The following is a 15205-nucleotide window of genomic DNA, read 5'->3' as shown; positions in this document are numbered from 1 at the left end:
CTACAGCAGCTTCTTCCCATGCTGGGCAAGGAAGGAGTCTTGGCTGGTAACTCTAGATCTCAAGGAGGCATACCTGCACGTCCCCATACGACCAAATTGCAGAAGATACCTCAGATTTCTTGCAGGATCAGAGCATTATCAATTCTCAGCATTGCCCTTTGGCTTATCTACTGCGCCCAGAGTGTTCACGAAATGCCTGGCATCAGTAATTGCTCATTGCAGGCTTCAGGGAATCCAAATCTACCCTTACCTGGACGACTGCCTGATACAAGCGGACAACAAAAACAAGCTAGCAGAAGACTTGAAAAGGGTCATTTACCTGCTACAAGCTCTGGGATACACAGTCAATATAAAAAAGTCAAGACTGCTACCATCCCAAAGGATAACCTTTCTGGGTGCAGAGCTGGACACAACGAAACAAATGGCATTCCTAACAGTAGAAAAACTGGAGCAACTCTCTCTCTACTTCTTGGCATTAACAAAGCAGAATCATCTAACAGCAAGAAAAGTCCTGCAAGCCTTGGGTTTCATGGCATCCTGCATAATATTGGTTCCACATGCCAGACTACATATGAGGAAGTTACAGTGGTACCTAAGGAATTTATGGTCTCAGCACAAGCACAGCCTAGAAACCCAAATTCCAATAATTCCATGCCTGAAGCAAGAATTCCAATGGTGGGCTCAGGCCTGTCAATCAAACAAAGGATTGCTTTTCCACAACACACAACCAAGCCAAACCATCACAACGGACGCCTCAGACCTCGGTTGGGGGGCCCACATGCTGGACAAGTGCATTCAAGGTTTATGGACTCAAGACCAGCTACTCTTACACATAAATCAAAAGGAAATGCTGGCAGTAAAACTGGCAATTCAGGCATTCAGACCATTTCTTCGACAAGGTCAACTGTTGATAAGGACAGACAACACCACAGTTATGTGGTACATCAACAAACAGGGAGGCACACATTCGTACCCTCTATGCCGGATGGCAATGGACCTCTGGAATGTGGCTCTGAGCTACAACATTCAGTTACAAGCAATTTTTGTTCCAGGAAAAGAAAACATTCTAGCAGACATATTAAGCAGAACTACCACGGATGCCCACGAATGGATGCTGCATCCGGACATCTTCAAAACAATTACAAGAAAATGGGGGCTCCCACAAATAGACTTATTTGCATCCCCATAATCACCAATTGAAGAAATTCTGCACCAGGACGTACCACCCACTTGCTTGGAAGGTGGACTCCCTATCTTTCAGCTGGAAAAACCTGACAGCATATGTCTTCCCACCACTTCCTTTGATGCACAAGGTGCTATTGAAGATCAAAGAGGACTGCCCAAGGATCATTCTGATAGCTCCAGACTGGCCAAGACAACATTGGTACCCATTACTGAGGAGCATGTCTCGGGAACAAATATGGCCTCTACCCCTTGTTCCCCTGCTGTTAACACAGAACAACTACAACACCCTGCATCCAAACCTGAAAACACTGCAGCTGACTGCCTGGAACATTGCATAAGAACAAATAACCCAAAATTATCCCAAAGGGTTAAAGACATTATCTTGGAGGCTCGCAGACCCTCAACGAGAAAAAAATATTCAGCAAAATGGAAAAGATATTTCATTTGGAGTAATGCAAAAGGAGAAAATGTGTCACTGGTAAATATAGCCAACATCCTGGAATACTTGGCAGAGCTCTTCCACAAAGGCCTGTCTTATTCTTCCATAAAGATTCATGCATCAGCTATTTCAGCAGAATACGACTTGGATCCTCCAGTCTTCTCACATCCTCTGCTCAGGCAGTTTCTGAGAGGAATTAAAAACGTAAAACCGCCCAGGAAGCCACCATTGCCATCATGGGACTTGAACTTTGTGCTAGAAAAATTGACACTTCCTCCTTTCGAACCAGCAACAACAGCAGAATTACAATACTTATCATGGAAAACTGCTTTTCTACTGGCAATCACTTCAGCAAGAAGGGTAATGGCAGTACAGCCCTTCCTGATCTTCCATCAATATAGAGTATCCATGAGAACTAATCCTACTTTTATGCCTAAGGTGGTCACCAGAGTATCTTTGAATCAGGCTATCCACCTACCTACTTTTTTCCCCAACCCACAGAACAGGGGGGAAAGGCTGTTGCATACCTTGGATGTGCATAGGCAATTACGCTACTACCTGGACAGGACCAAGGGCAATAGGAAAACTGACCAGCTACTGGTAGCATATGCAACAGGAAAGGAAGGAAAAGCAATTTCAAAACAAACAATCTCTAAGTGGATAGGAAATTGCATTAGATTTTGTTACTCCTACCATGGAAAGAAAACTCCAGAAAACATCAGGCCTCACTCTACAAGGGCTACAGCCACTACCACAGCTTTTCTACGAGGAGTGGCTACCAAAGACATTTTAGAGGCTGCTACTTGGAGCTCCGTGCATACATTTGCCAAGCATTATAATTTACCTTTATACTCCAGATCCCGAGCAGGTTTTGCCACTGCTGTTTTGCAAGGGATCTTAACTACCATAATTTTATTTCTCCTCCTCCCCAGTTTGGCTATGGTATTCTACCCATTTGTAAGGACTGCAGATGCATCCTTGAAGGACATAGTACAGTTTTGTACCTACCATAAATGTAGATGTCCGATAGGAATGCATCTGCAGTCAGGATTACCCTCCCTCCTTCCCCTCTGTGGTACTCATAGGGTATTTGCCCATCTTGTAGCTAGCTGGGGGAATCTATTATGGTGTATTTGTTTGTATATATGTACATACATGCCTATTTTTTGTTTGCTTTCTACTATTTGGAATCATTTGCATTTATCCACATTTAGCCTTCCTAGAGGGCACCTGGCATCTGGGGCAAGAAACACTGAGGAAAATGGCGTCTGCTGATGCCTTTATACCCGAATAACTGCAGCTATGACGTCGGGTGAAGTGCGACACCAGCCGAGGCCAGACCCAGACTTTGGAATCCGGCCGACCGAAGGGCTGCCTGACGACAGGACAACCCATTTGTAAGGACTGCAGATGCATTCCTATCGGACATCTACATTTATGGTAGGTACAAAACTGTACTTTTTGTACCTACCATAAATGTAGATGTTCCGAGTGTCTTCACTGCTGCAGTCCTGGTTACCCACCCGCCTTCCCCTCTTTCGTAGCTGGGTCTTATCTACAACTATCTACACTGTACTTTCTATGTGGTGTATTTGCTGGCTACTAAAGGTTATGCCTTTACCTTCTGTATGTTTTGAAAGCAATATGTATTGCCTAGCCTTTTGGGGGCACCTGACATCTGTTGCAAGAAAAACTGAAGAAAATGGCGTCTGCTGCATCTTATATTCCCCTGGCTCACTGATGTCAGGGAAAAAGCGACAGCAACCGACGCCTGACTAAGACTTTGGAACTCTGACCGACTGCGGGGACCGCCTGACTGCATAACCCAAGTGTAATGACTGCAGCAATGAAGACACTCTAACATCTACATTTGTGGTAGGTACAAAGCTGTACTTTAAGTTTCTACTTACATAGGACAAAGGACTTTAGAAAATCTGACCAATTATTTGTATCCTTTTCAGGCTCAAAGTTGCTTCTGTGTCTAAAGTCACACTTTCGAAATGGCTATCGGATTGTATTAACTTTGCTTGCAGATCTCAAAACAAAGAACTTTCCCATAAAGTAAAAGATCATTCTACAAGAGCCATTGCAACCTCTTCTGGTTTTGGGTGAGATTACCTATTGATACCATTTCTGCTGCAGCAACGTGGGCAAAGCTTCATACCTTTATCACTCATTACAAAGTTAGTTTGGCCTCCAGGAACAGGGCCACTTTTGGGTCCACTGTTCTGAAGAATATTCTCCCTTGAGCCACCCAAGAAAGATGGTGCTAGGGATGCTGTCCCAACCTGCTAAGAATGAAGGCGAGATAGGACAGTATCACCTAAAGAAGTTATGTACTCACCATAACACTGTCCATGTGTGTTGTCCTTCTTGCCTTCATTTTTAAATCCCACCCTCTTTCCCCCAGCCCTTTGCTCCTGGAAGACTGAGCTGATGCAATTTGCTATTAGTGTTCTCTGACCTTCTTCATTGCTCTATAAGATATTCAATGACCTTTATTTAGTTATATCTGTAAACAAGATCGGGGGAGCTCTCTTAGTGCATGATGGATACGGTTTTAGCCACAAGCCAGTGGAAGACCTCAAGCTTTTGTATAAAGCCGAGTCGGAACCAAGGATTGGTTCCGAACCTAACCTGCTAAGAATGAAGGTGAGATGGACAACGCACATGGTGAGTACATAACTTTTTTTTTTAGAAACTTGTATAGTTAATAGGAATTTTCTCTCTAATTTTTCTGCTACTGATATTTTTGTGTACACCCTTTGTGGGCTTAGCAACTGGATTTTTGCCTGCTTCAGGATCTGTCCACTATGGGGCTTTAAAGGCTGTAAAAACCAGAGGGAGAGCTTGACAGCTCTATTTTTATATTGGGGTCTCTAGCTGCCTTTATTAGTACCTTTGCACGCACAAATCCAGCACTGATCTTCTCCAAGAAGATGGACAACTCTAGTCAGGATAAGGAATACAGAATGTGAATGAACCCAAGTGTTACTTGCTTATGCAGTGATTTGTCCTCCAAGATCTGCTTTTATAATTGGTACCTTTCCTCAACGATAAATGTTCAGGAAGCAGAGTGTGGTGTAAGGGAAGGAAGGAATTGAGCAAATTATGTAATGTTGGGCAGATGATGGCTGTAAAGAAAGAAAAAACGTGCTTTAATGTATGTACACGGAAAGTAATGTGAAGCCTGTACCAGATGTTCTTCATATCACATTGCTGCAGTCCTTACACTTGGGGTAGTCCGCTGTCCTCGGTCGGCCCGAATATCAAAGTATAAGGCTGACGTCGGTCAAGGCGCATTTGACTGACATCAGGACGTCAGGGTACAAATGCGCATGACCGACGTCATATCCTCAGTCTTTTTTGCCGCATGGTCCGATGCAGAAGCAGCGTTGCAAGTGCTGGTTGGCGTTCTGAAATTGTTCGATTTAGGAGTTTCAGACAGAGTCAAAGTTGGCTAAGTACCCCGTTGGGGAATATTTTAGTTTTTTCTTGCCTCAGTGGTTTACCGGATGTCAGAAAAAGTGAATAATTGTATTTCTTGTGGGAAACAGATACCGCATAGAGACTACCATACTTTGTGTATTCCTTGTTTAGGGCCTAAGCACGACGTTGTTGGGTGTCGCTCTTGTGCTAGATTCAATAAGCGCACTATAAAGAGAAGATTTAGATTGTGCCAGGTTAGTCTTTGGGAAGCGGTGCAATTATAAAATGCCGTCGGATGCTCCGACGCCCGCTTCTTCAAAGAAGCGCAAGGACAAAGCAGTTAAACCTAGGCTAGAGGAACCGTCAGTACCGGACGCCGGTTCTTTAGAGGTGTCGGTGGAGCCGGTGGTTCCACCAGAGGTTTCTTTGGGATCCCAGGGAGAGACTTTGTTATTGCAGGATGTGGCCTCTCAGGAGGCAGGCCAGGCTGATGGGGCTTCTCAGGTTCCTATACTCCCCTCCCTGCCTAGGGTGGTTAGGCCCTCTCCTTCTGTTTCCAAGGCTTCTCCCAGGGGCAGGCCAGGTTTAGCTTCAGTTGGTGTTACCCCTAGTTCTTCAGGAACTGTGCCCAAGAAGCATATGCTTAAAATGGCAGAAGATTTGATTACTTTGATTAGGGGTTCTATGCCCCCTCCTGATAAGAGACCTAGGGTGGAGCCTGAGCTAGGGAGTTTTGAGCAGGCTTCAGATGTTTCGGAGTCTTTGGCTGAAGACTTGCAGGAGTATTCTCCTTATTCTGATTCTGATGTGGATGATTCTACTCCTTCTGCTTCTCCTCCTGAGGATTTTTCTTTTTCAGAAACTCTTCATTCCATGAGGGAGCATTTTAAGTGGGAAGGTCAGGACTTCTCTGATTCCAGGAAAAGGCTTAGGGAATTTTTGTTTTTACCCCAGCATAGGCCTTTGGCTATACCTCCTGTTTTGGATGTGGTGGAAGATGTTTTTACAGAGGCTTCTCTTAATCCTGATTCTTTGCCTCCTGCTCCTGTTAAACCGGATAGGTATTACAGGGTGCCTGAAGCTCATAAGTATCTTTTTAAGAGTCCTAGGGCAGACCCTGAAACTGTTAGCCAGGGGCCTAAGGGTGTTAAGGCTTCTGTTGTAAAGAATCCAGTTCCTGCAGATAAAGAGGCCAGGGCCTTGGATAGATGGGGAAAGAAAGTTTATACTTCTTCCACTCTTGCTATGAGGGCTTTGAATTGCCAGTTTCACATGTTGAAATACCAAAACTATCTCCTTTCACAATTGAAGTCTAAGGTTGATGCTCTGGCAGAAGGTATTGATTGTAAAGAGTTGCAAGATTTAGTACATGTTTCTGAACAGGTGGGTAAGCATTCTTTGCAATGTGGTTTTGATGCTGTACAGGCCTCGTCTAGGGTGGCTGCCACTGGGTCAGTTCTTCGCAGGCACGCCTGGCTGAGGGATCAAAATTTATCTGACCATGTTAAAACAAGGATTTTAGATGCTCCTTTACAATCTGACGTGTTGTTTGGTTCTCCTGTTGAGGCAGTTTTAAAGAAAATGGAAGACAAGGCTAAGTCTATGCAGACTGTTAAAGATTTTTTGCAGGTCCAGCCTCCAAAGTTTAGTAGAAATTGGCCTACTAAGGGGTGGACATATCCTTCTTATGATTCCCAGTCTAGGGGTAGATCTAGACGTGGTAGGGGCAGAGCTCAGGGCTCTTTCAGGCCTAGAACAGGGAGTTCTCCTGCACAGTCTTCGGGTGAGGGCAGGGGTCAGTCCTTTCGTAAACAGACCCAATGACCTACCTTTTCAGCTGCCAGAGCCTTCTCGTCTGGCAGCACCTTTGGGAGGAAGGTTGGCACTTTTCAAAGAAAATTGGAGTTTAATTACCCAAGACAGATGGGTATTGGATATCATACACCACGGTTACAGGTTTTATTTCCATACCTTGCCTCCTTTCAAGGGCATGCCAGACGTTCCTCTTCAACAAAGAATAGAGGCTCACAAGCAAGTTTCTCTGTTACTCCAAATAGGGGCCATACAGCCGGTCCCTATGCCAGAAGTGGGCCTAGGATTTTATTCTCGCCTGTTCCTAGTACCAAAGAAGGGGAACACGTGGAGACCAATTTTGGATTTATCTATCCTCAACACTTATCTGGACATTCCCAAGTTCAAAATGTTGACGTTACAGCAGCTTTTACCTCTGCTGGGCAAAGATCATTGGATGGTAACTCTGGATCTCAAGGAGGCTTACCTTCATGTTCCTATCAGACCAAGTTGCAGGAAGTATCTGCGTTTTCGAGCTGGGACTTCTCACTATCAGTTCTCTGCATTGCCCTTTGGCTTATCTATTGCGCCCAGAGTGTTCACGAAAGTTCTGGCTCCAGTGATAGCTTTCTTCAGGCTAAAAGGAATACAGATCTATCCTTATTTGGGCGACTGCCTGATTCTGGCTCAAGGAAGGGAAGAGCTTCTTCATCATTTGGAATATGTGATAGCAGTGCTAAGATGCCTGGGGTATTCTGTGAACGAAATAAAGTCCAGTCTAGTACCCTCTCAGGACATGTGCTTTCTGGGTGTGAGACTGAATACAGCATCCCAGATGGCCTTTTTAACCCCGGACAAACAAAAGAGTCTTTCCCTTTACTTCCATCAACTATCTCATCAGCCGGGCTGACTGCAAGGACAGTCCTTCAAGCCTTAGGGTTCATGGCATCTTGTATTCTGGTGCTTCCCAATGCCAAACTGCATATGAGGAAGCTGCAATGGTATCTCAAAATGTATGGACACAGCACTGCCAGGATCTGGACACTGTCATTCAGATAATACCTTGCATTCAAAAGGAATTTTTGTGGTGGGCTCAGGAATGTCACCTAAACAAGGGACTCTCTGTGACCCGGCCAGAGGCGAGTCAGATTTTAACGACAGATGCCTCAGACAAAGCTTGGGGAGCTCATCTAAATGGAAAGTGGATACAAGACAAGTGGCCTGCCAGACTACAACATCTACATATCAACCTGAAGGAGATGTTAGCAGTCCAGTTTGCATTAATAGCTTTCAAGGATTTACTTCTTCCAGGGCAGGTGTTGATTCTAACAGACAACACAACTGTCATGTGGTACATCAACAAGCAAGGGGAACATTCTTATCCTCTATGCAGGCAAGCAATGATTTTGTGGGAGACTGCTCTCAGTTTACAGCTCAATCTTCAGGCAAGGTTTCTGCCAGGAGCACAGAACTCCTTAGCAGATGTGTTGAGCAGACGAATTATGGATCCCCACGAGTGGAAATTGGATCCTCATGTATTTCAGAAATTGACAATGTCATGGGGAACTCCAGACATAGATCTGTTCGCTTCTCCACTAAACCATCAGCTGCCAAAGTTTTGCACAAAAAGGTTTCATCCCACAGCTTGGAAAGTGGATGCTCCTTCTTTCAATTGGAACAATCTTCATGTGTATGCCTTTCCACCTCTGCCTCTCCTCCCAAAGGTACTTCTAAAGGTCAGACAGGACAAGCCAAGGATGATTTTAATAGCTCCAGATCGGCCTCGACAGCACTGGTACCCATTACTGAGAAGTCTGGTACGGAAGACTCCATGGCCTTTGCCTTCGATTCCACACCTGTTGTCACAGGAGGACAGCCATTTGCTCAATGTCAAGCTTCACTCTCTGCACCTAACAGCCTGGCATATTCTGTTTTGAACCATAGTGGGCCTCCTCTTCCTCAGCAAGTTTTGAATGTTATTTTGGAAGCTAGAAGGCCTAGTACAAGGAAAGTGTACGCAGATAAATGGAAGAGATTTTTATTTTGGAGTGCAGCAAAAGATTTTGATGTTTCTGAGCCTAATTTGAGTGTGGCTCTTCAATATCTTACTGAGTTACTGGACAAAGGTTTGTCTTTCTCTTCTATTAAGGTTCATGCTGCAGCAATTTCGCTCACTATGATTGTGACCCACCATTGTTTTCTCATCCTTTGTTCAAGCAATTTCTTAGAGGGGCAAAGAATATAAGACCCCCACGAAGAGCTCCTACTCCTGCTTGGGATCTCAATTTTGTGTTGGAGAAACTCACTCTACAACCTTTTGAGCCTGCAGCTACTTCTGAGTTGAAATATTTATCATGGAAGACTGCTTTTTGTTGGCCATTACCTCTGCAAGAAGGGTTTCTGAATTGCAGGCCCTTATGGCGGTTGAGCCTTTCTTAATTTTCCATAAGGATAGGGTATCTTTACGTACTAATCCTTCCTTTATGCCTAAAGTGGTTTCTAGTGTGGCTTTAAACCAAACTATTCATTTGCCTACTTTTTATGCAAATCCCCAAAATAAAGGGGAAAAGATTTTGCACACTTCAGATGTACACAGGCAGTTGCGTTATTATTTGGACAGAACTAAAGGGTTCAGGCAGTCTCAGCAGTTATTTGTTTCTTTTGCTTTGAGTTCTCAGGGCAAGCCTGTGTCAAAACAAACTATTTCTAAGTGGATTGGGTTTTGCATTGCTTTCTGTTATTCCCATCATGGCAAGGAGATTCCAGCTGGGATTAGGCCTCATTCCACTAGAGCTACTGCCACTTGACAGCTTTTTGAGGGGTGGCAACCAAGGATATTTTGGAGGCAGCTACTTGGAGTTCAGTGCATACTTTCTCTAGGCATTATCACCTGCCACTTTACTCTAAATCCAGGGCTGGTTTTGCCACTGCTGTTTTGCAGGGCATTTTGGCAGCTCCTGCTTCCTTATAGTTTGGCCATCCTCCCATACCTCTGCTTTGGGATTCTACCCAAGTGTAAGGACTGCAGCAATGTGAGATGAAGAACATAGTACAGTTTTGTACCTACCATAAATGTAGATGTTCAAGATCCACATTGCTGCAGTCCAATTTACCCTCCCTCCTTCCCTCTGTAGTTAGAGGTGGTTGTGTGGGTTGAGTTGTAAATATTGTGTATATAGTGTATATTTTGTACATATAATTAGGGCAAGGGTGCTTGGTTGTTTGTTTGCTGTCTTTTGGTTTTGACCTTTATTTTTAGGGTCTTCTGACATCTGGGGCAAGAAAAGACTGAGGATATGACGTCGGTCATGCGCATTTGTACCCTGACGTCCTGATGTCAGTCAAATGCGCCTTGACCGACGTCAGCCTTATACTTTGATATTCGGGCCGACCGAGGACAGCGGACTACCCCAAGTGTAAGGACTGCAGCAATGTGGATCTTCGAACATCTACATTTATGGTAGGTACAAAACTGTACTTTTTATAAGTCAAGGCTTTATGGACAGATGTGCTGCATATTTTACAAAGAGTTGTAGTTGCCCTGTATGAGAAAAAATGCTAAGTTCTTGTGTTCACATGGCATTTGTGATTAATTAGTTACTAACGTTTGTTTTCTGGTTTTGTATTTTTTTATGCTAAATAAAATGAGGTTTTGGTGAAAATGTATAAACATGGAAACCGTTATTGGAATGTTGGCAATCAAGGCACCCATGCAGAAGGAATTGGAGTAAGAGTGGTATTCCATATTTGTAGTGGCAGAGTGCAATGTTTGTTTATTTCTGTGTATATGTATTTATTTATTTTATTAGGCAAAATGATAACTTTGTCTACTTTGCTGTTAAGTGGGGAAAAGAATATTGAAGCCCTGTATTAGGTAGTGCTCGCTATGATCACCTCAAAACTGTAACAAAGCAATTAATGTAAGCTGCATTTGCATGGTTATGTAAATGCATTTGACTTTTTTATATTCTAAGGTCAGGTCAGAATTATTCTGTACTATCAGTGATACCGAATTTGATTTCTAAAAACTTTTTTGTACATTGCTTTTCTCTTTTAGCCTAAGCCGTGCCAGTACTGTAATATAATTGCAGCATTTATTGGTAACAAGTGTCAGCGCTGCACAAATTCTGAGAAGAAATATGGTCCTCCACAGACCTGTGAACAGTGCAAGCAGCAGTGTGCTTTTGATCGCAAAGAAGAAGGACGAAGAAAGGTAAGTACAGCAAGCGCTTAAATAATGTTTTTGCATTACTGGTGGTGGTAGCTAACTTTGTTGCTGAATTTTTTTTCAGCTGAATAGTGGTAATGGCTGTCATTTCCTAGTCAGAAAACCTTGTCAGTAAGCATCAACTATTTCATGACTTATTTACTTGCAAGCAGGATTAAAAACTAGGACAGAGCAACTGACTTGTTTCAAAATTTGCACAACTTGTTTCAGAATATTTTAAAGTGTCACTTTGAGGAGCCCTCTGATTTTATGCAGTACTTCACTCCTTGTGCCTTTCTGTGCGACACTTTTTAAGTGACAGCATCCTGTACTAACTGGGCATGCTCAGTTTGGCATACCCTTGAAAGGGCCCCCACCTTGCTGAAATTAGGGAGCGTATGTATCAAGACAGTCCTTGGATGTTCAACCTCATAGTACTCAGTTACAGTCTTCACTTTTTGGGATTTTCTGTCTCTAGGTTGCATGCAGCCTGCCAATTTTCCAAATCTTTCTTCCTCCATTGCTTCAGCTAATGTCCTCCCGTGTCTGCTTCTAAATTTTGAACTTTCAAAAGCTCTTATTGCTTATGGTTGAGTCCATAAGATCAAGGTTTGAAAGTTTGAAATTTAAGTTAAAAATAAAAACAAAAAATTTACGTTTTTGCAGGGAGGCAATCCCCCCCACACACACACACCCACCAATACCCCCTGCTAATTAAATATACTAACTGCGAGATTGCAATACAGCAAGGAAAATGGTAAATATACTATTCCGCACTGTATGACAATCTCCATTTAAACGGATAAAACTTTCAAATCCTTGATCTTATGATCTCAACCATAACCAGTTCAAGGTTTTGAAAGTTTGAAATTTAGAAGTAGACCCCGCCCAACACAACACATGTTGGCACTTTGGTGGTATAAAAGGCGCATTGACCAATGCTATTTTAATATCTTTCTTCCCATGTATGCTTTCTGCAGTAAATGTAGTCCGTTGGTCAGCCTTCATCCAGTGAGTTAGATAAGTATCCTGTAGGAGCATTTTTTTTTTTTTTTTTTTTTTTTTTCTTGGTTTACTATTTGAATTGGCTGATGTCTTATTCAGAATTTGGTTCTGAGGAATTCTGTGTGAAAATAGGTGACTCCATACTGTGTAACTAACAGATTCTACATAAATATTCCCACACAAAATGTCTGATCTGATGTCTTTTTCGTCTGTTCCTCAACAATTGGGTTTTGGACTTCACCTCGGATCCGACTTTGGCTGCTTTTCCAGACTTAGGATCTGTAGCTCCAGCTCCTCCCCTTACCCTTAATTCCCGCCACAGCCCACATTACGTCAGAGTTTGCCCCCAGTTTCAAATTACTATGCACTAATCGCACAGTATCCATACTAACAACAGAGTACATATGCAGGAGTTGGTAGGAAATAACCAGAAAATATCTAAAAATGTAGCAGAAAGAGGGGGGAAATACCTTCTAGTATAACATGTGGGAATATACCTAAAGTCTGTATAAGCATTTTCCATGGCATGGAAGGGGGAATGGAGGGAGTGAGGCTAAGGAAGGATGAAAACAGATGTACCATTATGGTGAGTATTTAACTTTTTTATCTGACGACATAGTCTTTCTCTGTTCCTCGACTATTAATGTTCAGCAGGAGGAGTGAGATTTAAGGGAAGGTAGGAATTAAGCAATTTATGCAATGTTAGACTGATGATAGTTAAAGAAATAAAAATGTTGCGCTATATACAGTGAATATAAAAAGTGTACACACCCCTGTTAAAGTGCCAGGTTTTTGTGATATAAAAAGATAAGACCACAGTAAATAATTCCAAACTTTTCCCACCTTTAATGTGACCTATAACCTGTACAATTCAATTGAAAGACAAATCTGTTGGGGGAAAAATATAAAAAATTAAAAAAAAAAAAAAAAGTACAATAACCTGGTTGCTTAAGTGTTCTCACCCTTAAACTAATACTTTTGTTGAAGCACCTTTTGATTTAATTACAGCATATGGGGTATATCAGACATAGGCCTGTTTGATTCACATCTGAACAAGCATCTCAAGTCTAGCAATTGCAGGAGTCTGAATGACAAGATGCTTTATCCCCAAATTGGACAGGTCATTTTATGTACGCTTTCCTTCCCATCTCCTTGATTCCTGGGATACTAACAAAACTAAAGGTAGTGAGGCCAAAAATTATTGCCATAGCTCTTTTTAGGCAAAGGCAGCACCGATTCCCTCTCCTGTGCAGTTTAGCAAGAGGAAGATGTTCTTCGTGTTTCACTGTTGCAGTCATTACATTTGGGTTATGTGCTTGCAGGTAGCCCTCAGTCGGCCTAGGTCGTCAGGGGTATAAAACTTCCAGCCAATACCATTACACCAGTCTTTCTTGCCATGTGGTGCCCGAAGCAGAAGCAGTTAGCATGTGCCGGTCGGCAGACTCCTGAAATTTTCGTTTTCGAGTTTCAGAACCGAAGTATTAAACTAAAGCTAAGTAACCCTGTTGGGGAAACTTTTTCTTGCTCCTTACCAATGTCAGTAAAAGGTAATAATGGCATGATTTGTGGAAAGCAAATACCTCAAAGATTTTCATTTGTATTGTATTCTTTGCCTAGGCCCTGACCATGACATACCTTGCTGTCGGTCTTGTGCTTTATTTAATCAGCGCACTATCCGTAGTCTGTATATTTTCACCTCTAAATTTTTCGGTTCTCTGTTTAATTATCCAGAAATGTTGTCAGTTAAGCATCCGACTACCGGGATTCTGAAAAAATGCAAAGATAAAGACGGAGACAGGCTGACAAGGTCCAAAACTGCAGACAATGCTTCTCCTAAGCCAGTCGCCAGTTCGCCGGTACTCAGTGAGGCGCTTTCTCAGCCCCTGATACCCGCTACTTCTGATTTGCAGGCCTCTACTGAGACCCTTTTGCTATACTACGAGATGCTTCAACTATGGAACCCTTGGATGGGTCCAGAGCCACTGCGCAGGCACTGGCTTCTGAGGGTGTATTCAGGCCTACGGACTTGCATATTAAACAGACGACTCCTTCTTTACTTAGGCCTAAATCTCGATCCATGCCTAAAAACCCGGCGCCCAGGCCACATACTCAGGCCTCTATGCCTAAAAAAACAAATGATAAGAATGGCTGAAGATCTACTAAGAGGCCTAGGACTGAAGTTGATTATGAATCTTCTGATCAGGATTCTGTTTCTGATTCTTCTGATATGGATTTGCTCTTATTTACTTATGAAGATTCTGATACAGAGGACTCCATTCCCTCTGCTTCCCCTCCTGAGGATTTTTCTTTTGGGAAAACCTTGCATACTCTAAGGGAGCATTTCCACTGGGAAAGCCAGGATTTTTCTGATTCAAAAAAGAGGCTTAGGGATTTCCTTCTCCTACATAAGCATAGGCCTTTAGCTGTTGCTTCTGTACGAGACATTGTTGATGCTTTTTCGGAATCTAGTTTGGCCCCTGATTTCCTGCTTCCTGCTCCCAGAAAACCTGACCGATACTACAGGGTCCCAGAGTCCCACAAGTTCCTTTTTAAAAATCCTATTGCAGATCCAGATACTGTTTCACAGGGGCCCAAGGGCCTTAAGGCTTCTACTGCTAAAAGTCCTACCCCTTCTGATAGACTCCAGGGTGCTGGATAGATGGGGTAAGAAGGTTTACACTTCTACAACCTTGGCCATTAGGGCTTTACACTGCCAGTTTCATATGTTAAAGTATCAGCAACATGTTGTTGGACTGCTTAAACAGAAAATGATGATTCCTGACTGTGTGGAAAATAAAGAATTACAGGATTTAATACATTCTGCTGAACAAGTTGGAAAACCTACTTTGCAATGTGGTTTTGATTCATTAGAGGCCTCTTACAGGGCTGCTGTTACTGGGTCTGAGCTCAGAAGGCATGCTTGGCTTAAGGAGCAGTCTTTGCCTCATCATGTTAAAGCTAAACTGTTGGATGCGCCCTTAAATCAGGGCCGCCTGTTTGGCAACAAGGCTGAGGAAGTTCTTAAAAAGGTGGAAGATAAAGCTAAATCAATGCAAACTGTTAAAGATTTTTTACAAGTTCCGCCTCCTAGATTTAGTAGGCACTGGCCCTCTAAGAATTGGTCCTTTCCAGCCCCTTCCAGGTCTTCT

At 43.0% G+C, this 15205-nt stretch overlaps 1 protein-coding gene across 1 annotated transcript in view; it reads left to right on the top strand.

Annotated features, from left to right (window-relative positions):
- Nucleotides 1-15205, top strand: part of FAM76B (family with sequence similarity 76 member B) — a gene marked incomplete in the record, with an annotated part of 994273 nt that overhangs the window by 253212 nt on the left and 725856 nt on the right. Inside the window, 1 exon segment of the mRNA XM_044071227.1 lies at nucleotides 10902-11057. Coding sequence (XP_043927162.1) covers nucleotides 10902-11057 — 156 coding nt within the window.

This window comes from Protopterus annectens, chromosome 5.part0 (assembly GCF_019279795.1).
Source record: "Protopterus annectens isolate FY-2018-M chromosome 5.part0, PAN1.0, whole genome shotgun sequence".
Classification (NCBI taxonomy): Eukaryota; Metazoa; Chordata; order Ceratodontiformes; family Protopteridae; genus Protopterus; species Protopterus annectens.
The sequence above is the reverse complement of the archived record's forward strand: the minus strand, read 5'-3'. Positions and strand labels throughout refer to the sequence as shown.